General features: G+C 42.1%; 1 protein-coding gene across 1 annotated transcript in view; it reads left to right on the top strand.

Moving 5' to 3' along the window:
- Window positions 1-13,986, top strand: part of SEC63 (SEC63 homolog (S. cerevisiae)) — a 100,159-nt gene that overhangs the window by 13,300 nt on the left and 72,873 nt on the right. The window contains 3 exon segments of the mRNA XM_011952834.1: window positions 6,727-6,789; window positions 8,678-8,709; window positions 12,898-12,914. Coding sequence (XP_011808224.1) covers window positions 6,727-6,789; window positions 8,678-8,709; window positions 12,898-12,914 — 112 coding nt within the window.

Here is a 13,986-nt window from a genome sequence, read left to right on the forward strand (position 1 = left end):
ACCACAGGAGCCCACCACCACGCCAGGCTAATTTTTGTATTTTTAGTAGAAATGGGGTTTCACCATGTTGGCCAGGCTGGTCTTGAACTCCTGACCTCAGATGATCCGCTTGCTTCAACCTCCCAATGTGTAGAGCTTACAGTTTTCTCAGGCTTTAGCTCTTGAAGGAATGTTAGAAATCTGAGAAAACTTTAAATTGTTTTAAAAAGTCATTCCCTCTTTGTTCTATCCTAACAGAGGGGTGTATCAGACATGCAGCATATACACACTTAAGTCCTATGCAGAGGAAAGCAGTTGGGAACTTGGCAGTAGGAATTACAGGACTACATGAAGGTTTTATAGATGTGGTGACAAACATTAGATTAATAACTGCATTATTTTGGTCGGGTGCGGTGGCTCACGCCTGTAATCCCAGCACTTTGGGAGGCTGAGGTGGGCACATCGTTTGAGGTAAAGAGTTTGAGACCAGCCTGGCGAACATGGTGAAACTCCATCTCTACTAAAAATAGAAAAAAATTAGTTGGTTGCCTGTAATCCCAGCTACTTGGGAGGCTTAGGCAGGAGAATTGCTTGAACCTGGGAGGTGGAGGATGCAGTGAGCTGAGATTGCACAACTGCACTCCAGCCTGGGCGACAGAGTGAGACTCTTGTCTAAAAAAATAAAAAATAGGCCAGGCGCGGTGGCTCGTGCCTGTAATCCCAGTACTTTGGGAGGCCGAGGTGGGCGGATCATGAGGTCAGGAGTTCGAGACCAGCCTGGCCAATATGGTGAAACCCCGTCTCTACTAAAAATATAAAAATTAGCTGCACATGGTGGCAGGCGCCTATAGTCCCAGCTACTCAGGAAGCTAAGGCAGGAGAATGGCTTGAACCTGGGAGGCAGAGGTTGCAGTGAGCTGAGATGGCACCACTGCACTCCAACCTGGGCGACAGAGCAAGACTCCGACTCAAAAAAGTGATAATAAAATAAAATATAGATAATAAATTTAAAAACCCGAAAAAGAAAACCCTGCATTATGTAAAATTGCTTTTATTTAAAGGTCACATTGCATATTTGCTTGATCTTGGGAGGACCTGAGAAACAAAGATAGGTTTTCTTTGATGCTTTTCTTAGATGCTTGTTCCCTTAATCATACTTTTTATTTAGACATAAAGAAGGTGATTACAAATGTATTCATAAATTGCTTGGACCTGCTTTTAAAAATGTTTTCATATTACCAGACTTTATTGATGACAAATGTTGTTACACTATTTCACCATTACATTGTTTCCTTGGTAGGCATTGCTGTTCATTCTTTTAAAAAGATGTTCTTGGCCAGGCACGGTGGCTCACGCCTGTAATCCCAGCACTTTGGGAGGCTGACGCGGGTGGATCACGAGGTCAAGAGATCGAGACCATCCTGGCCAACGTGGTGAACGCTGTCTCTACCAAAAATACAAAAATTAGCTGGGCGTAGTAGGGTACGCCTTTAGTCCCAGCTGTTCAGGAGGCTAAGGCAGGAGAATCACTTGAACCCAGGAGGCGGAGGTTGCAGTGAGCCGAGATCATGCCACTGCACTCTAGCCTGGGCGACAGAGTGAGACTCTGTCTCAAAAAAAAAAAAAAGAAAAATATTCTTTACATTTTGGAATTGTGTTTGTCAGTAGGAATTTTCTCATGTAGATTCCAAATCTTTTTTTGCTTTAGATTTTTGTTTAGTTTTAGTAGTTACTGATTGAATGTTCACTGTTTGACCGTACAGGTACAGCAGATGATACAAAGATGAACGCAGTATAAACATAGTCGTGTTTTGGTAAAATTTGTAACCCGGGTGGGGTGACAGGACTAGGATTAGACAAATGCACAGATTATTATATGCAGGACACAAGAAAGAAAGTGTAAGAAAAGTGAAAACAAGTGCTGTGGAGGTTAGTTGGATGAAGTATTTGCATCTAGTTGGCTGTGATAGTGGGGATCTAGAGATCAAGAAAGGCTTTGCACAGTAGGTGAATTTTTGACTAGACTTTTGAGGACGAAGAAGTTTTTTTTTTTTAAGACGGAGTCTCGCTCTGTCGCCCGGGCTGGAGTGCGGTGGCACGATATTGGCTCACTGCAACCTCCACCTCCCGGGTTCAAGTGATTCTCCTGCCTCAGCCTCTCGAGTCACTGGGATTACAGGCGCCCACCACCATGCCCAGCTAATTTTTGTATTTTTATTAGACACGGGGTTTCACCATCTTGGCCAGACTGGTCTTGAACTCCTGACCTCGTGATCCACCCACCTCGGCCTCCCAAATGAGCTACAGCTCCTGGCCAAAGATTTTTAATTTTTTTTTTCCCACAATTTAACCTACATCATGTTTTGAAGGATAAAGATTTTAATCAGTTGAAAGGGGGAGGGGAGGAGGACTGCAAAGAAGAAATAGCATAAGTATGGAACATGTTCAAAGTACATATCAAGTTAGTTGGAACCAGGGTTCATAGAGTGAGAAAATGTGAGAAAAGACCAAAAGTAGATTTAAATCATGGAGAATCTTGTATGCCCAGCTGAAAGTTTCTATACTTTCTGTCTCCGTAAGTTTGCGTGTTCTAGATATTTCATATATGTAGAATCATAAAAATTTGTCCATTTGTGTCTGGCGTATTTTACTTAGCGTAATGTTTTCAGGGTTCATCCATGTTATAGCATGTATCAGAATCTCATTCCTTTTATGGCTGAGTAATACTCTATTGTAGGATATACCACATTTTGTTTATTTGTTGAACACTTGGACAGTTTCCACCCTTTGGCTATTGTGAATAATGCTGCAGTGAACATTGTCAGTTCTTTCGAGGATATTCCTAGGAGTGGAATTGTTGGGTCATGTACTAATTCTGTGTTTACCCTTTTTTTTTTGATATGGAGTCTTGTTCTGTTGCCCAGGCTGGAGTGCAGTGACGCGATCTCAGCTCACTGCAGTCGCCACCTCCCAGGTTCAAGCGATTCTCCTGCTTCAGCCTCCCAAATAGCTGGGACTACAGGTGTGCGCCACCAGTTGCGGCTAATTTTTCTATGTTTAGTGGGGACGCAGTTTCACCATGTTGGCCAGTCTGGTCTCCAGCTCCTGGCCTCAAGTGATCTGCCTGCCTTGGCCTCTCAAAGGATGGGATTACAGGCATGAGCCACCCCACCCAGCCTTATGTTTAGGTTTTTGAGGAACCACCAAACTGTTTTCCATAGTGGCGGCACCATTCTACATTCCTTATTTTTATTTATTTTTTTTCTGATACAGAGTCTCACTCTGTCGCCCAGGCTGGAGTGCAGTGGCGCAATCTCGGCTCTTTGCAAGCTCCGCCTCCTGGGTTCATGCCATTCTCCTGCCTCACCCTCCTGAGTAGCTGGGACTACAGTCTCCTGCCACCACGCCTGGCTACATTCCTTACTTTTAAAATAGAGATGAGGTTTCACTATGTTGTCCAGGCTGGTTGTGAACTCCATGTTACATTCCTCCAAGCAATGTTCCTTCCTCTCCAGTGCTTGTTGTTTTATGTTTTTTAGAAAAATTATACCTAATAATGTATAGCTATAATATTAGTTAATAATTCTATATGAAATTATGGTTAATACTTTTTATTTCTTTTTTGAGGTGGGGTGTAGCCCTGTCCCCCAAGCTGGAGTGCAGTGGCGCAATCTTGGCTCACTGCAACCTCTGCCTCCCGGGTTCAAGTGACTCTCCTGCTTCAGCCTCCTGAGTAGCTGGAACTATAGGTGCATGCCACCACACCTGGCTAATTTTTGTGTATTTTTTTTTGTTTTTGAGACGAAGTCTCACTTTGTCGTCCAGGCTGGAGTGCAGTGGCGTGATCTCAGCTCACGGCCACCTCCGCCTCCCAGGTTCCAACAATTCTCCTGCCTCAGCCTCCCGAGCAGCTGGGATTACAGGCACGTGCCACCACACTTGCCTAATTTTTGTATTTTTAGTAGAGATGGAGTTTCACCGTGGTCTTGAACTCCTGACTTCAAGTAATCTGCTGGCCTCAGCCTCCCAAAGTGCTGGGATTACAGGCATGAACCACTGTGCCTGGCTTAATTATTTTTTTAATTTTTAAAAAATTAAATGATAGATTTGAAGTGTATCTTATGGTTTGGATTTGCATTTTCCTAATGGCTGATGATTTTTTTTTTTTTTTTTTTGAGGCGGAGTCTTGCTCTGTCACCCGGGCTGGAGTGCGGTGGCCAGATCTCAGCTCACTGCAAGCTCCGCCTCCCGGGTTTACGCCATTCTCCTGCCTCAGCCTCCGGAGTAGCTGGGACTACAGGCGCCCGCCACCTCGCCCGGCTAGTTTTTTGTATTTTTAGTAGAGACGGGGTTTCACCGTGTTAGCCGGGATGGTCTCGATCTCCTGACCTCGTGATCCGCCCGTCTCGGCCTCCCAAAGTGCTGGGATTACAGGCTTGAGCCACCGCGCCCGGTGGCTGATGATGTTGAACATCTTTTCATATTGGCCATTTGTTTTTGGAGAAATGTCTATTTAAATCCTTTGCCCAGTTTTAAATTGGGTTATCTTTTTCTCTGTGTGTTCTGGATATAAATCTCTTGTTAGATATACAGTTTGCAAGTATTTTCTCATTCTGTAGGTTCCCTTTTTACTTTCTTGATAATGTCCTTCGATGAATCAAAAACCAAAAGCTTTTAATTTTGATGAAGTCCAGTTTATCTATTTTTTTTTGTTGTTCATGCTTTAGGTGTTTTATCTTTTTCTGAGATGGAGTCTCACTCTGTTGTCCAGGCTGGAGTGCAGTGGCGCGATCTCTGCTCACTGCAACCTCCACCTCTCAGGTTCAAGTGATTCTCCTGCCTCAGCCTCCTGAGTAGCTGGGATTACGGGCATGTGCCACCATGCCTGGGTAAGTTTTGTATTTTTAGTAGAGACGGGGTTTCATCATGTTGACCAGGCTGGTCTCAAACTCCTGACCTCATGATCCACCTGCCTTGGCCTCCCAAAGGGCTGGAATTACAGGTGTGAGCCACCACGCCTGGCTTTTTGGTGTCATATCTAAGAATCCTGTGGTAACTCTAGGCTTATAAAAATCTGTTCGTATTTTTTTTCTAAAAGATTTATGGTTTTGGCTCTTATGTCTTTGATCCATTTTGAGGTAATTTTTGTAAATGATGTGAGAAGGGGGTCCAACTTCATTCTTTTCCATGTGGAAATCCGATTGTCTCAGCATCATTTGTTGAAGAGTCTGTTCAGCATTGAATGGCTTGGTAACCTTGTCAAAAATCAATTGGCCATAGATGTATAGGTAGAACTATTTTTTATGGGGTAACTAATTGAACATAGTTTCACTGTGATGGCCTGTTAATATTAGAGTACCTCAAGGCTGATTCCTTGACATTATCATCTACAGTTATGCCTTTTGGTGATCTCATCCAACCTAATGGCTTTAAATATAACCAGCCTATATGATGAGGACTCCCAGACTCCCAGATTTCTATTTCCAGGCTGGACTGGACTTCTTGTTTTTTTTTTTTGGAGACAGAGTTTTACTCTGTCATGTAGGTTGGAATGCAGTGGTGTGATCTTGGCTCACTGCAACAGCCACTTCCTGGGTTTAAGTGATTCTCCTGCCTCAGCCTCCTGAGTAGCTGGGATTACAGGCATATAATAACCACCTGTGGCTAATTTTTGTATTTTTAGTAGAGCCAGCTTTCACCATGTTGGCCAGGCTGGTCTTGAACTCCTGACCTGAAGTAATCTGCCCACCTCGGCCTCCCAAAGTGCTGGGATTACAGGCATGAGCCACTGCACCTAGCCCAGTCTGAACTTCTTTCCTCAGACTCCAGACTTAATGTGTAAAAGTGCTTAACCCACATTTCCACTTGGATATCTAATAGAGATCTTTCTATTAATATGCACAAAATTGATAGGATTACTTTCTTCCCCTCCCCCGTAACCTTCTTGACCCATAATCTTTAGTTAATCACAACTGTCTTTTCAGCTGTTCAGAAGAGAAGTTTAGGGGTCATTCTTTGTTTTTTATTTAAATTTTTACCTTTAAGCTTTGGTGGACTGAAGAAGTTATTCTTGATTCTTCTCTTTCTCATACTCCACTTTCAGACTATTGGTATGTTCTTTTGGCTCTACCTTTGAAATACATCGTGTCTGACCATTTCTCATCACTCCAAAAACACTACTGTCCTGGTTTATTGCCTAGATTATCATTAGCTTCCTAGCTAGTCTGTTTCTACCCTGGCTGAGTGTAGTCTTTTCTCAAAATAGTAGCAAGGGTCCTTTATAACAGGAGTCAGCTCATACGATTCTGCTCAGAACTCTTCAGGGCTGTCTGTCTCAATCTGACAAGAAGCTCAAGTCTTAGAGGGTAAAGTCCTTCATGGTCTCTTTGATCACTTTGCTGTTTCCATTCCAGCCATAGCTGCCTCACTGCACTTGTGAACACAGTGAAGCCACACTCTTTCTTTCAGTCCTTTACTGTTGCTGCTCCCTTTGCCTGGAATACTTTTCCTCTGGGTAGTCACATTACCTCTTCCCTCATCTCTGTTGTCTTTGCTCAGATGCCATCTTCCCTGAGCATCCTATTTTAACTTGTAGTGTTTCTTACCCCTACCTCACTAATTTTCTCTCAAAGAACCCTTCAACAACATGGGTTTGAACTATGTAGGTCCACTTATACGTGGATTTTTTTCAGTAAATATATTGGAAAACTTTTTGGAGACTTGTAACAGTTTGAAAAAATTTTGCAGAAGAAATGTAGCCTAGAAATATCAAAAAGAAATTAAGAAAAAGATACTATAAATGCATAAAATGTATGTAGATACTAGTCTGCTTTATCATTCACTACCATAAAAGAAGCACGTATCTATTGTAAAAGGTAAAATTTATCAAAACTTATGCACACAAACACTGTAGATAGGACATGGAGCCATTTGCAGTTGAGAGAAATGTAGTATTAAATCATAACTGCATAAAATTAGTGTATACTACTGTAATACTTTTATAGCCATCTTCTTTGCTATTGCAGTGAGCTCAAGTGTTGCAAGTATCCGCTTAAAACATTGTGTAATGCTAATCATCTCTGTGTAAGCAGTTTGTCCCTTCAGTAAATTCCTTATCACCATAAAAAGTGATCTCTTGAGGTTCTCTTGTATTTTTCTTTGTATTTAGTGCAATACCATAAACCTTGCAACACCGTGGGACTCATACAGAGTGCCACTAGTGATGCTCTAAGTGCTCCTAAGAAGAAAAAAGTCATGATAATAACAGAAAAAGTTGAATTGCTTGATATATACTGTAGATTGAGGTCTGCAGCTTATAAACAGATGACATAAACTTAAGGTATTAATAAATACAGTACTGTAAATGTATTTTCTCTTATGATTTTCTTGACATTGTCTTTTTTCTAGCTTACTTTATTGTAAGCATACAGTATATAATACATACACAAAATATGTGTTAATCAACTTTATGTTATCTGTAAGGCTTCTAGTCAACAGTAGGCTATTAGTAGTTAAGTTTTGGGGGAGCCAAAAGTTATATGCAGATTTGTGACTGCACAGGGGGTAGGAACAGGGCCCCTAAACCCAACGTTGTTCAGGGATTAACTATATTATATAATTTACTTTGTTTATTGCTATGGTCTTTGAGAGCAGGGTTTTTTGTTTTGTTCTATATCCTCAGTGTCCAGAAAAGTCCGGGTACATAGTGGATATTCACTAAATGTTTGTTAAATAAAGGAGTTCATCGTTCTCAAGAAATATTTATATAGTGCCTCCTCTATTCCAGGAAACTGGAAAGAGGAGGGTGAACACTGTGGGTAAGATACAGTCTCTGCCCTTGAACTTCAGTACAGAGGAATCAAAATTGGCTTTTAATACTGGCTGCTGAAGAATGGTGGTGCCAACGGGCAAACTGCTGAAAAGAATGTATAATCCTACTGGCTTTTTTAGAAAGGAGTTACAAAAGTGTTAATGCTCTTAAACCTAGTAATTATACTTCTGGGGCTGTGTTCTAAGGATAGAGTGTTCTGAATACTTCTAGGACCAAAGAGATCCATAATACCAAGAAATTAGAAACATTTTATGTATCTAATTATAGAACGGTAGGTATATTGTGGTATCTTTATTCATTTGGTTATTAGTAGTCATTAAGTGATATTTATAATGATCTAAACACAGGGAAATGTTTAGAAATTTTAAAAATTAAAAATTACTGCTAATGCAACCTTAACACAAACTTCAGCTTTTTGTTTTTGTCTCTTTCAGTTTGTACACTGATACATTATAGAAATGCTACCCTTAAGTGGGCTTTTATGTGTCCCATTTTTCTCTTTGAGAAGCTCACTTGGGCAGCTGCTGCAGTGGGGATAAGCACCAGGTATCGTCAACACTGCAAAAGGGCCCTTACAGGCCCTGATTGAAGCAGCAGGGCAGCCCTTTAATTGATTGAAGCTCATTCCTCAGGAAGTCAGTTGCTGGAGCTTCCTTCTTCACAGAGCTGTTTCTCTTCTGAGAGTGTACCTTCAACCTTGCCAACTCTCCTGTCTTCTTTGCCTTTTCCAGATATTCTCCTAAATATAACTAAAAGGAAACATACTACAGTGGTATTAATGATTACTAGCTGGGTGTTGGATTGGTGGATTTTTTTCTTCCACTGTATGCCAAATTTTCTTTTTCCTCCTTTTTTTTTTTTTTTGAGACAGGGTCTCACTCTGTTTCCCAAGGCCGAGGGTAGTGGCATGATCACGGCTCATTGTAGCCTCGATCTCCTGGTCTCAAGGAGCTAATTCTTCTGCCTCAGCCTTCTAAGTTGCTGGGACTATGCGTGTGTGCCACCATACCCAGCTAATTTTTGATTTTTTTTTTTTGTAGAGATGAGGTCTTGCTATGTTGCCAGGCAACATATGAATTTGTATTAACACTCAAAATCTTATTAAAACAATCTCTGGCTAGCATTGCGATCTTGAGCAAGACACACTCTGCACTCATCTTCAGAGGCCTTTTCAGCTCAATGAATTGTTTTTACTTTGGGGTATGTGGTTTTTAAAGTTCTGGTGGGACATACATTCTTGTGTGTTAAGTTGACTTTCCTTCTTAGCTAGCATTTATTTACTTTCCTAGTACTTGAGTTTCTCTTCCATTTTCTCTTGTTTTACCTGTTTTTGGTTAACCTTTTACTTAGGCTATGGATTATCACTATAAGATTAAGAGTAAAAGAAAAATAGGACAGAGCTAACAGGGTGGTTAGTACATTAATAATGAAGTTTCCCAGGTCCTCCTTTCCCTTCTTCCCTCCCCTCCTCCCAGGTACATACTGAAAGATACTACAACGAGTCTTTTTTTTTTTTAAGAATACTTTTAGGGGAATGGGAGAAGACGATTGTTGCCTGCCTGGTTTATTCTGCCAACCTTTCCTATCCTTCTTTTCCCTGTGTTCCTGATATGTAGGTCATATCGTTTAACTTGTTTTTCCTGAACCCTCTGTAGCTATGTCTGTGTGCCTGTGTGTGTGAGTGTGTATGTGTGCACTTTAAATCGGGGGCAATTTTGTGTCCCAGAGGATATTTGTGAATTTCTGAAGATTTTTTTGGTCTCCACTGGGGAGCTGTTCCTGGCGTCTAGTGGGTAGAGATCACGATGCTGCTAAACATCCTAAAATGCACAGAAACATTAAATTATAAGAATTGTGTAGTCCAAAATGTCAGTATCGCTGATGTTGAAAAGCCGTGCTCTGTAGTACTTATTTCAGTACCATAAAAGGAAAAGAGAAAGAGATAGTATATAATTGTATGCTGCTGTCAAGTACCCGCTTAGGGAAGATAAAACTCTTGATTTATTTGAACTTCTTGGTTTGTATTGGTTTGCACTTAGATTGTTCAGGAATTCCTGAGAATTGTGAACTTTGGTGGTAGAGGGGTGGTTCTGCTGTGATCCAGTGGTTTTTTTTTTTTTGTTCAAGCAATTTTCAGCTGCCTTCTAGGTTCCCTCCTCCATTGCCAGAGTATGTGTAGTGGATAGGTGTTAAGTAGATCCCACGTTTCTGTAACCCTTCTGATTTAGGTAATCTGTGATTGTGTATCCTGGGTGGTGGTGATGGTGAACAATATGTAGTCTTATGAAGCCTATATTCCAAATCCAAATGGTTCTGAACTGGCCTTGGGAATGAGATATCATGGCTAACTATTCAAATTCAAGTTAAGAGCATAGTGATTACTGGATGACTTCTATTTTTTGGTCATCTAGAGCTATGATTCCCAGTTTTTCACTTCCAAGTTATTTTCATGCTTTTCATATTCTGAAACATTCTGGGAAACCACGATTAAAGGAAAGATTGTTTTTTTAAAATTTTTTTAAAAATTATTTTTATTTTTCACTATTTTTTAGTTTTTGAGGCAATCTTGTACTTTCACCCGGGCTGGAGTGCGGTGGCATAATCTTGGCTCACTGCAGCCTCTGCCTCCTGGGTTCAAGTGATTCTCCTGCTTCAGCCTCCCGAGTAGCTGGAATTACAGGCGCTCACCACCACACCTGCCTAATTTTTGTATTTTTAGTAGAGATGGGGTTTTGCCGTGTTGGCCAGCCTGGTCTCGAACTCCTGACCTCATGCAATCTGTCTGCCTCGGCCTCCCAAAGTGCTGGGATTACAGGCATGAACTTTTTTTTGACAGTTCAATTTGGTTGGTTAGTTTAATAATGAAAACTGCCTTTGCCAATTAGGTTATATGGTATATGTTTTCTATAAATCAAATAAGCTAGTCTGCAGCTTTAGGTTTTGACAAAATACACTTGAAGTACAAGGTAAAGCTATTTTGGCAAAGATTGAACCATACTGACAGAAGTGTACTTTTTGTTTTCAAAAATAAGTTTTAGTTGTTTTTTTTCTTTGAGACACTGTCTCGCACCATTGCCCAGGCTGAACTGCAGTAATATGATCATGGCTCGCTACAGCCTCAAATTGCTGGGCTCCCGTGATCCTCCTGCCTCAGCCTCCTGAGTAGCTGGGACTGTAGGCGTGTACCACCATGCCCAGGTAATTTTTAAAGTTTTTGTAGAGACAGGGTCTTCCTGTGTTGCCCAGGATAGACTTGCACCCCTGAGCTCAAGTGATCCTCCTGCCTCAGCCTCCTAGAGTGCTGGGATTACAGGCGTGAGCTACTGTGCCTGGCCATTGTAATATTCTTTCAACTTTTATGATGACTTGAATATTTTCAAAACAAAAAAATTGGGAAAAACTTTAAAGTCACAGGGAATTAAAAAAGTAATTTTAAGAAGTGTATTTCGGTATTGTAAGAAATGAATTACTGGGGCTGGCTGGGTGCAGTGGCTCGTGCCTGTAATCCCAGCATTTTGGGAGGCCAAGTGGGTGGAACTGGAGGTCAGGAGTTTGAGACCAGTCTGGCAACATGGCGAAACCCCATCTCTACTAAAAATACAAAATTAGCTGGGTGTGGTGGTGCATGCCTGTAATCCCAGTTACTTGGAAGGCTGAGGCATTGCTTGAACCTCAGAGGCGGAGGTTGCAGTGAGCTGAGATCGTGCCATTGCACTCCAGCCTGGATGACAGAGTGAGACTCCATCAGAAAAAAAAAAAGAAAGTGACTTACTGGGGCCAGATGTGGTGTCTCACACCTGTAATCCCAGCACTTTGGGAGGCTGTGGAGGGAGGATTGCTTGAGCCCAGGAGTTTGAAACCAGCCCGGGCAACATAGATCTCCTTATCTGTACGAAAAAAAAACTAGCCAGGCATGGTGGCATGTTCTTGTAGTCCCAGCTACTCCAGAGGCTGAGGTGAGAAGATCACTTGAGCCTGGGAGATTGAGGATGCAGTAAACCGTGATGGCATTACTGTAGTCTAGCCTGGTGACAGAGCAAGACCCTGTCTCAAAACAAAAACAAACAAAAAAAATTAACTCACCAGGATGAAATATATTACATTAGGATAATATTATATGGGAGAAGTAGAATGAAGGACTGTTCATACATTTTTGTAAATGGATGATGATGGGTATGAAATTGCTGTGGTTTTTAGCTTTCTTTGGATGCATTTAAAAGAGATGTAATTATTTTAATATATCAGCTTTACAGTTGCAGCAAAAGCAAGAATTGACAAATGGACCTGATTAAACTAAAAGAGATTCTGCACAGCAAAAGAAACTATCAACAGAGTGAACAGACAACTTACAGAATAAGAGAAAATATTTACAAACTATGCATCCAACAAAGGTCTAATATCCAGAATGTATAAGGAATTTAACAAGCAAAAAATATTCCCATTAAAAAGTGGGCAAAAGTCATGAACATTTCTTAAAAGAAGATTTTTTTTTTTTTTTTTTTTTGAGACAGAGTCTCACTCTGTCGCCTGGGCTGGAGTGCAGTGGCCGGATCTCAGCTCACTGCAAGCTCCGCCTCCCGGGTTCACGCCATTCTCCTGCCTCAGCCTCCCGAGTAGCTGGGACTACAGGCGCCCGCCACCTCGCCCGGCTAGTTTTTTTTGTATTTTTTAGTAGAGATGGGGTTTCACAGTGTTAGCCAGGATGGTCTCGATCTCCTGACCTCGTGATCCGCCCGTCTCGGCCTCCCAAAGTGCTGGGATTACAGGCTTGAGCCACTGCGCCCGGCCAAAGATTTTTTTTTTAAGTGGCCAATAAACATGAAAAATGCTCAACATCACTAATCAGATAAAAGCAAATCAAAACCACTGTGAGAGATCATCTCATACTAGTCAGAATGGCTATTATAAAAAAGTCAAAAAACTAGTTCAGCCACTGTGGAAAGCAGTTTGCAGATTTCTCAAAGAACTGAGAATTGTGATTTGACCCAGCAATCCCATTACTGGGTATATATCTAAAAGAAAATAAATTGTTCTACCAGAAGACATGCACCCATGTTCATCGCAGCACTGCTCACAATAGCAAAGAGGTAGTACCAACCCAGGTGTCTATCAATGGTGGACTGGATAAAGAAAATGCAGTGGCTGGGCATGGTGGCTCATGCCTGTAATCCCAGTGCAGGCGCGGCTCGGGACTGGCGGGCAGCTCCGCCTGCAGCCCTGGTGCAGGATCCACTGGGTGAAGCCAGGTGGGCTCCTGAACTGGATGGGGCCTTGGAGAACTTTTATATCTAGCGGGAGGATCATATGTGCACCAATCAGCACTCTGTATTTAGCTAACCTAGTGGAGACTTGGATAACTTTTCCATCTAGCACTCTGTGTCTAGCTCAAGGATTGTAGATACACCAGTCAGTACTCTGTGTCTAGCTCAAGGTTTGTAAATACACCAATTGGTACTCTGTATCTAGTTAACTCTGTATCTAGCTAACTAGCACTCTGTGACTCTGTCTAGCTCGAGGATTGTAAACGCACCAATCAGCACTCTGTCAAAATGGACCAGTCAGCACTCTGGAAAATGGACCAGCCAGCTCTCTGGAAAATAGACCAATCAGCAGGATGTGGGTGGGGTCAGATAAGGGAATAAAAGCAGGCTGCCCAAGCCAGCAGTGGCAACCGGATCAGGTCACCTGTTCTTTCACTCTTTGCATCTTTGCAATAAATCTTAACTCACTCTTTGGGTCCATGCTGCCTTTATGAGCTCTGACACTCACGGGGAGGTTCTGCAGCTTCACTCCTGAAGCCAGGGAGACCACAAACCCACCTGGAAGAAGGAGCAACTCCAGATGCACTGCCTTTAAGAGATGTAACACTCACCACGAAGGTCTGCAGCTTCACTCCTGACAGCGAGACCATGAACCCACCAGAAGGAAGAATCTCCAGACACATCTGAACATCTGAAGGAACAAACTCTGGACACACCATCTTTAAGAACTGTAATACTCACCACTAGGGTCCGTGGCTTCATTCTTGAAGTCAGTGAGACCAAGAACCCACCAATTCCGGACACACCAGCACTTTGGGACGCCGAGGCAGGTGGATCACTTGAGGTCAGGAGTTCGAGACCAGCCTGACCAACATGGAGAAACCCCATCTCTACTAAAAATTCAGAATTAGCCAG

This window comes from Colobus angolensis, unplaced genomic scaffold (genome assembly GCF_000951035.1).
Source record: "Colobus angolensis palliatus isolate OR3802 unplaced genomic scaffold, Cang.pa_1.0 Scaffold35, whole genome shotgun sequence".
NCBI lineage: Eukaryota > Metazoa > Chordata > Mammalia > Primates > Cercopithecidae > Colobus > Colobus angolensis.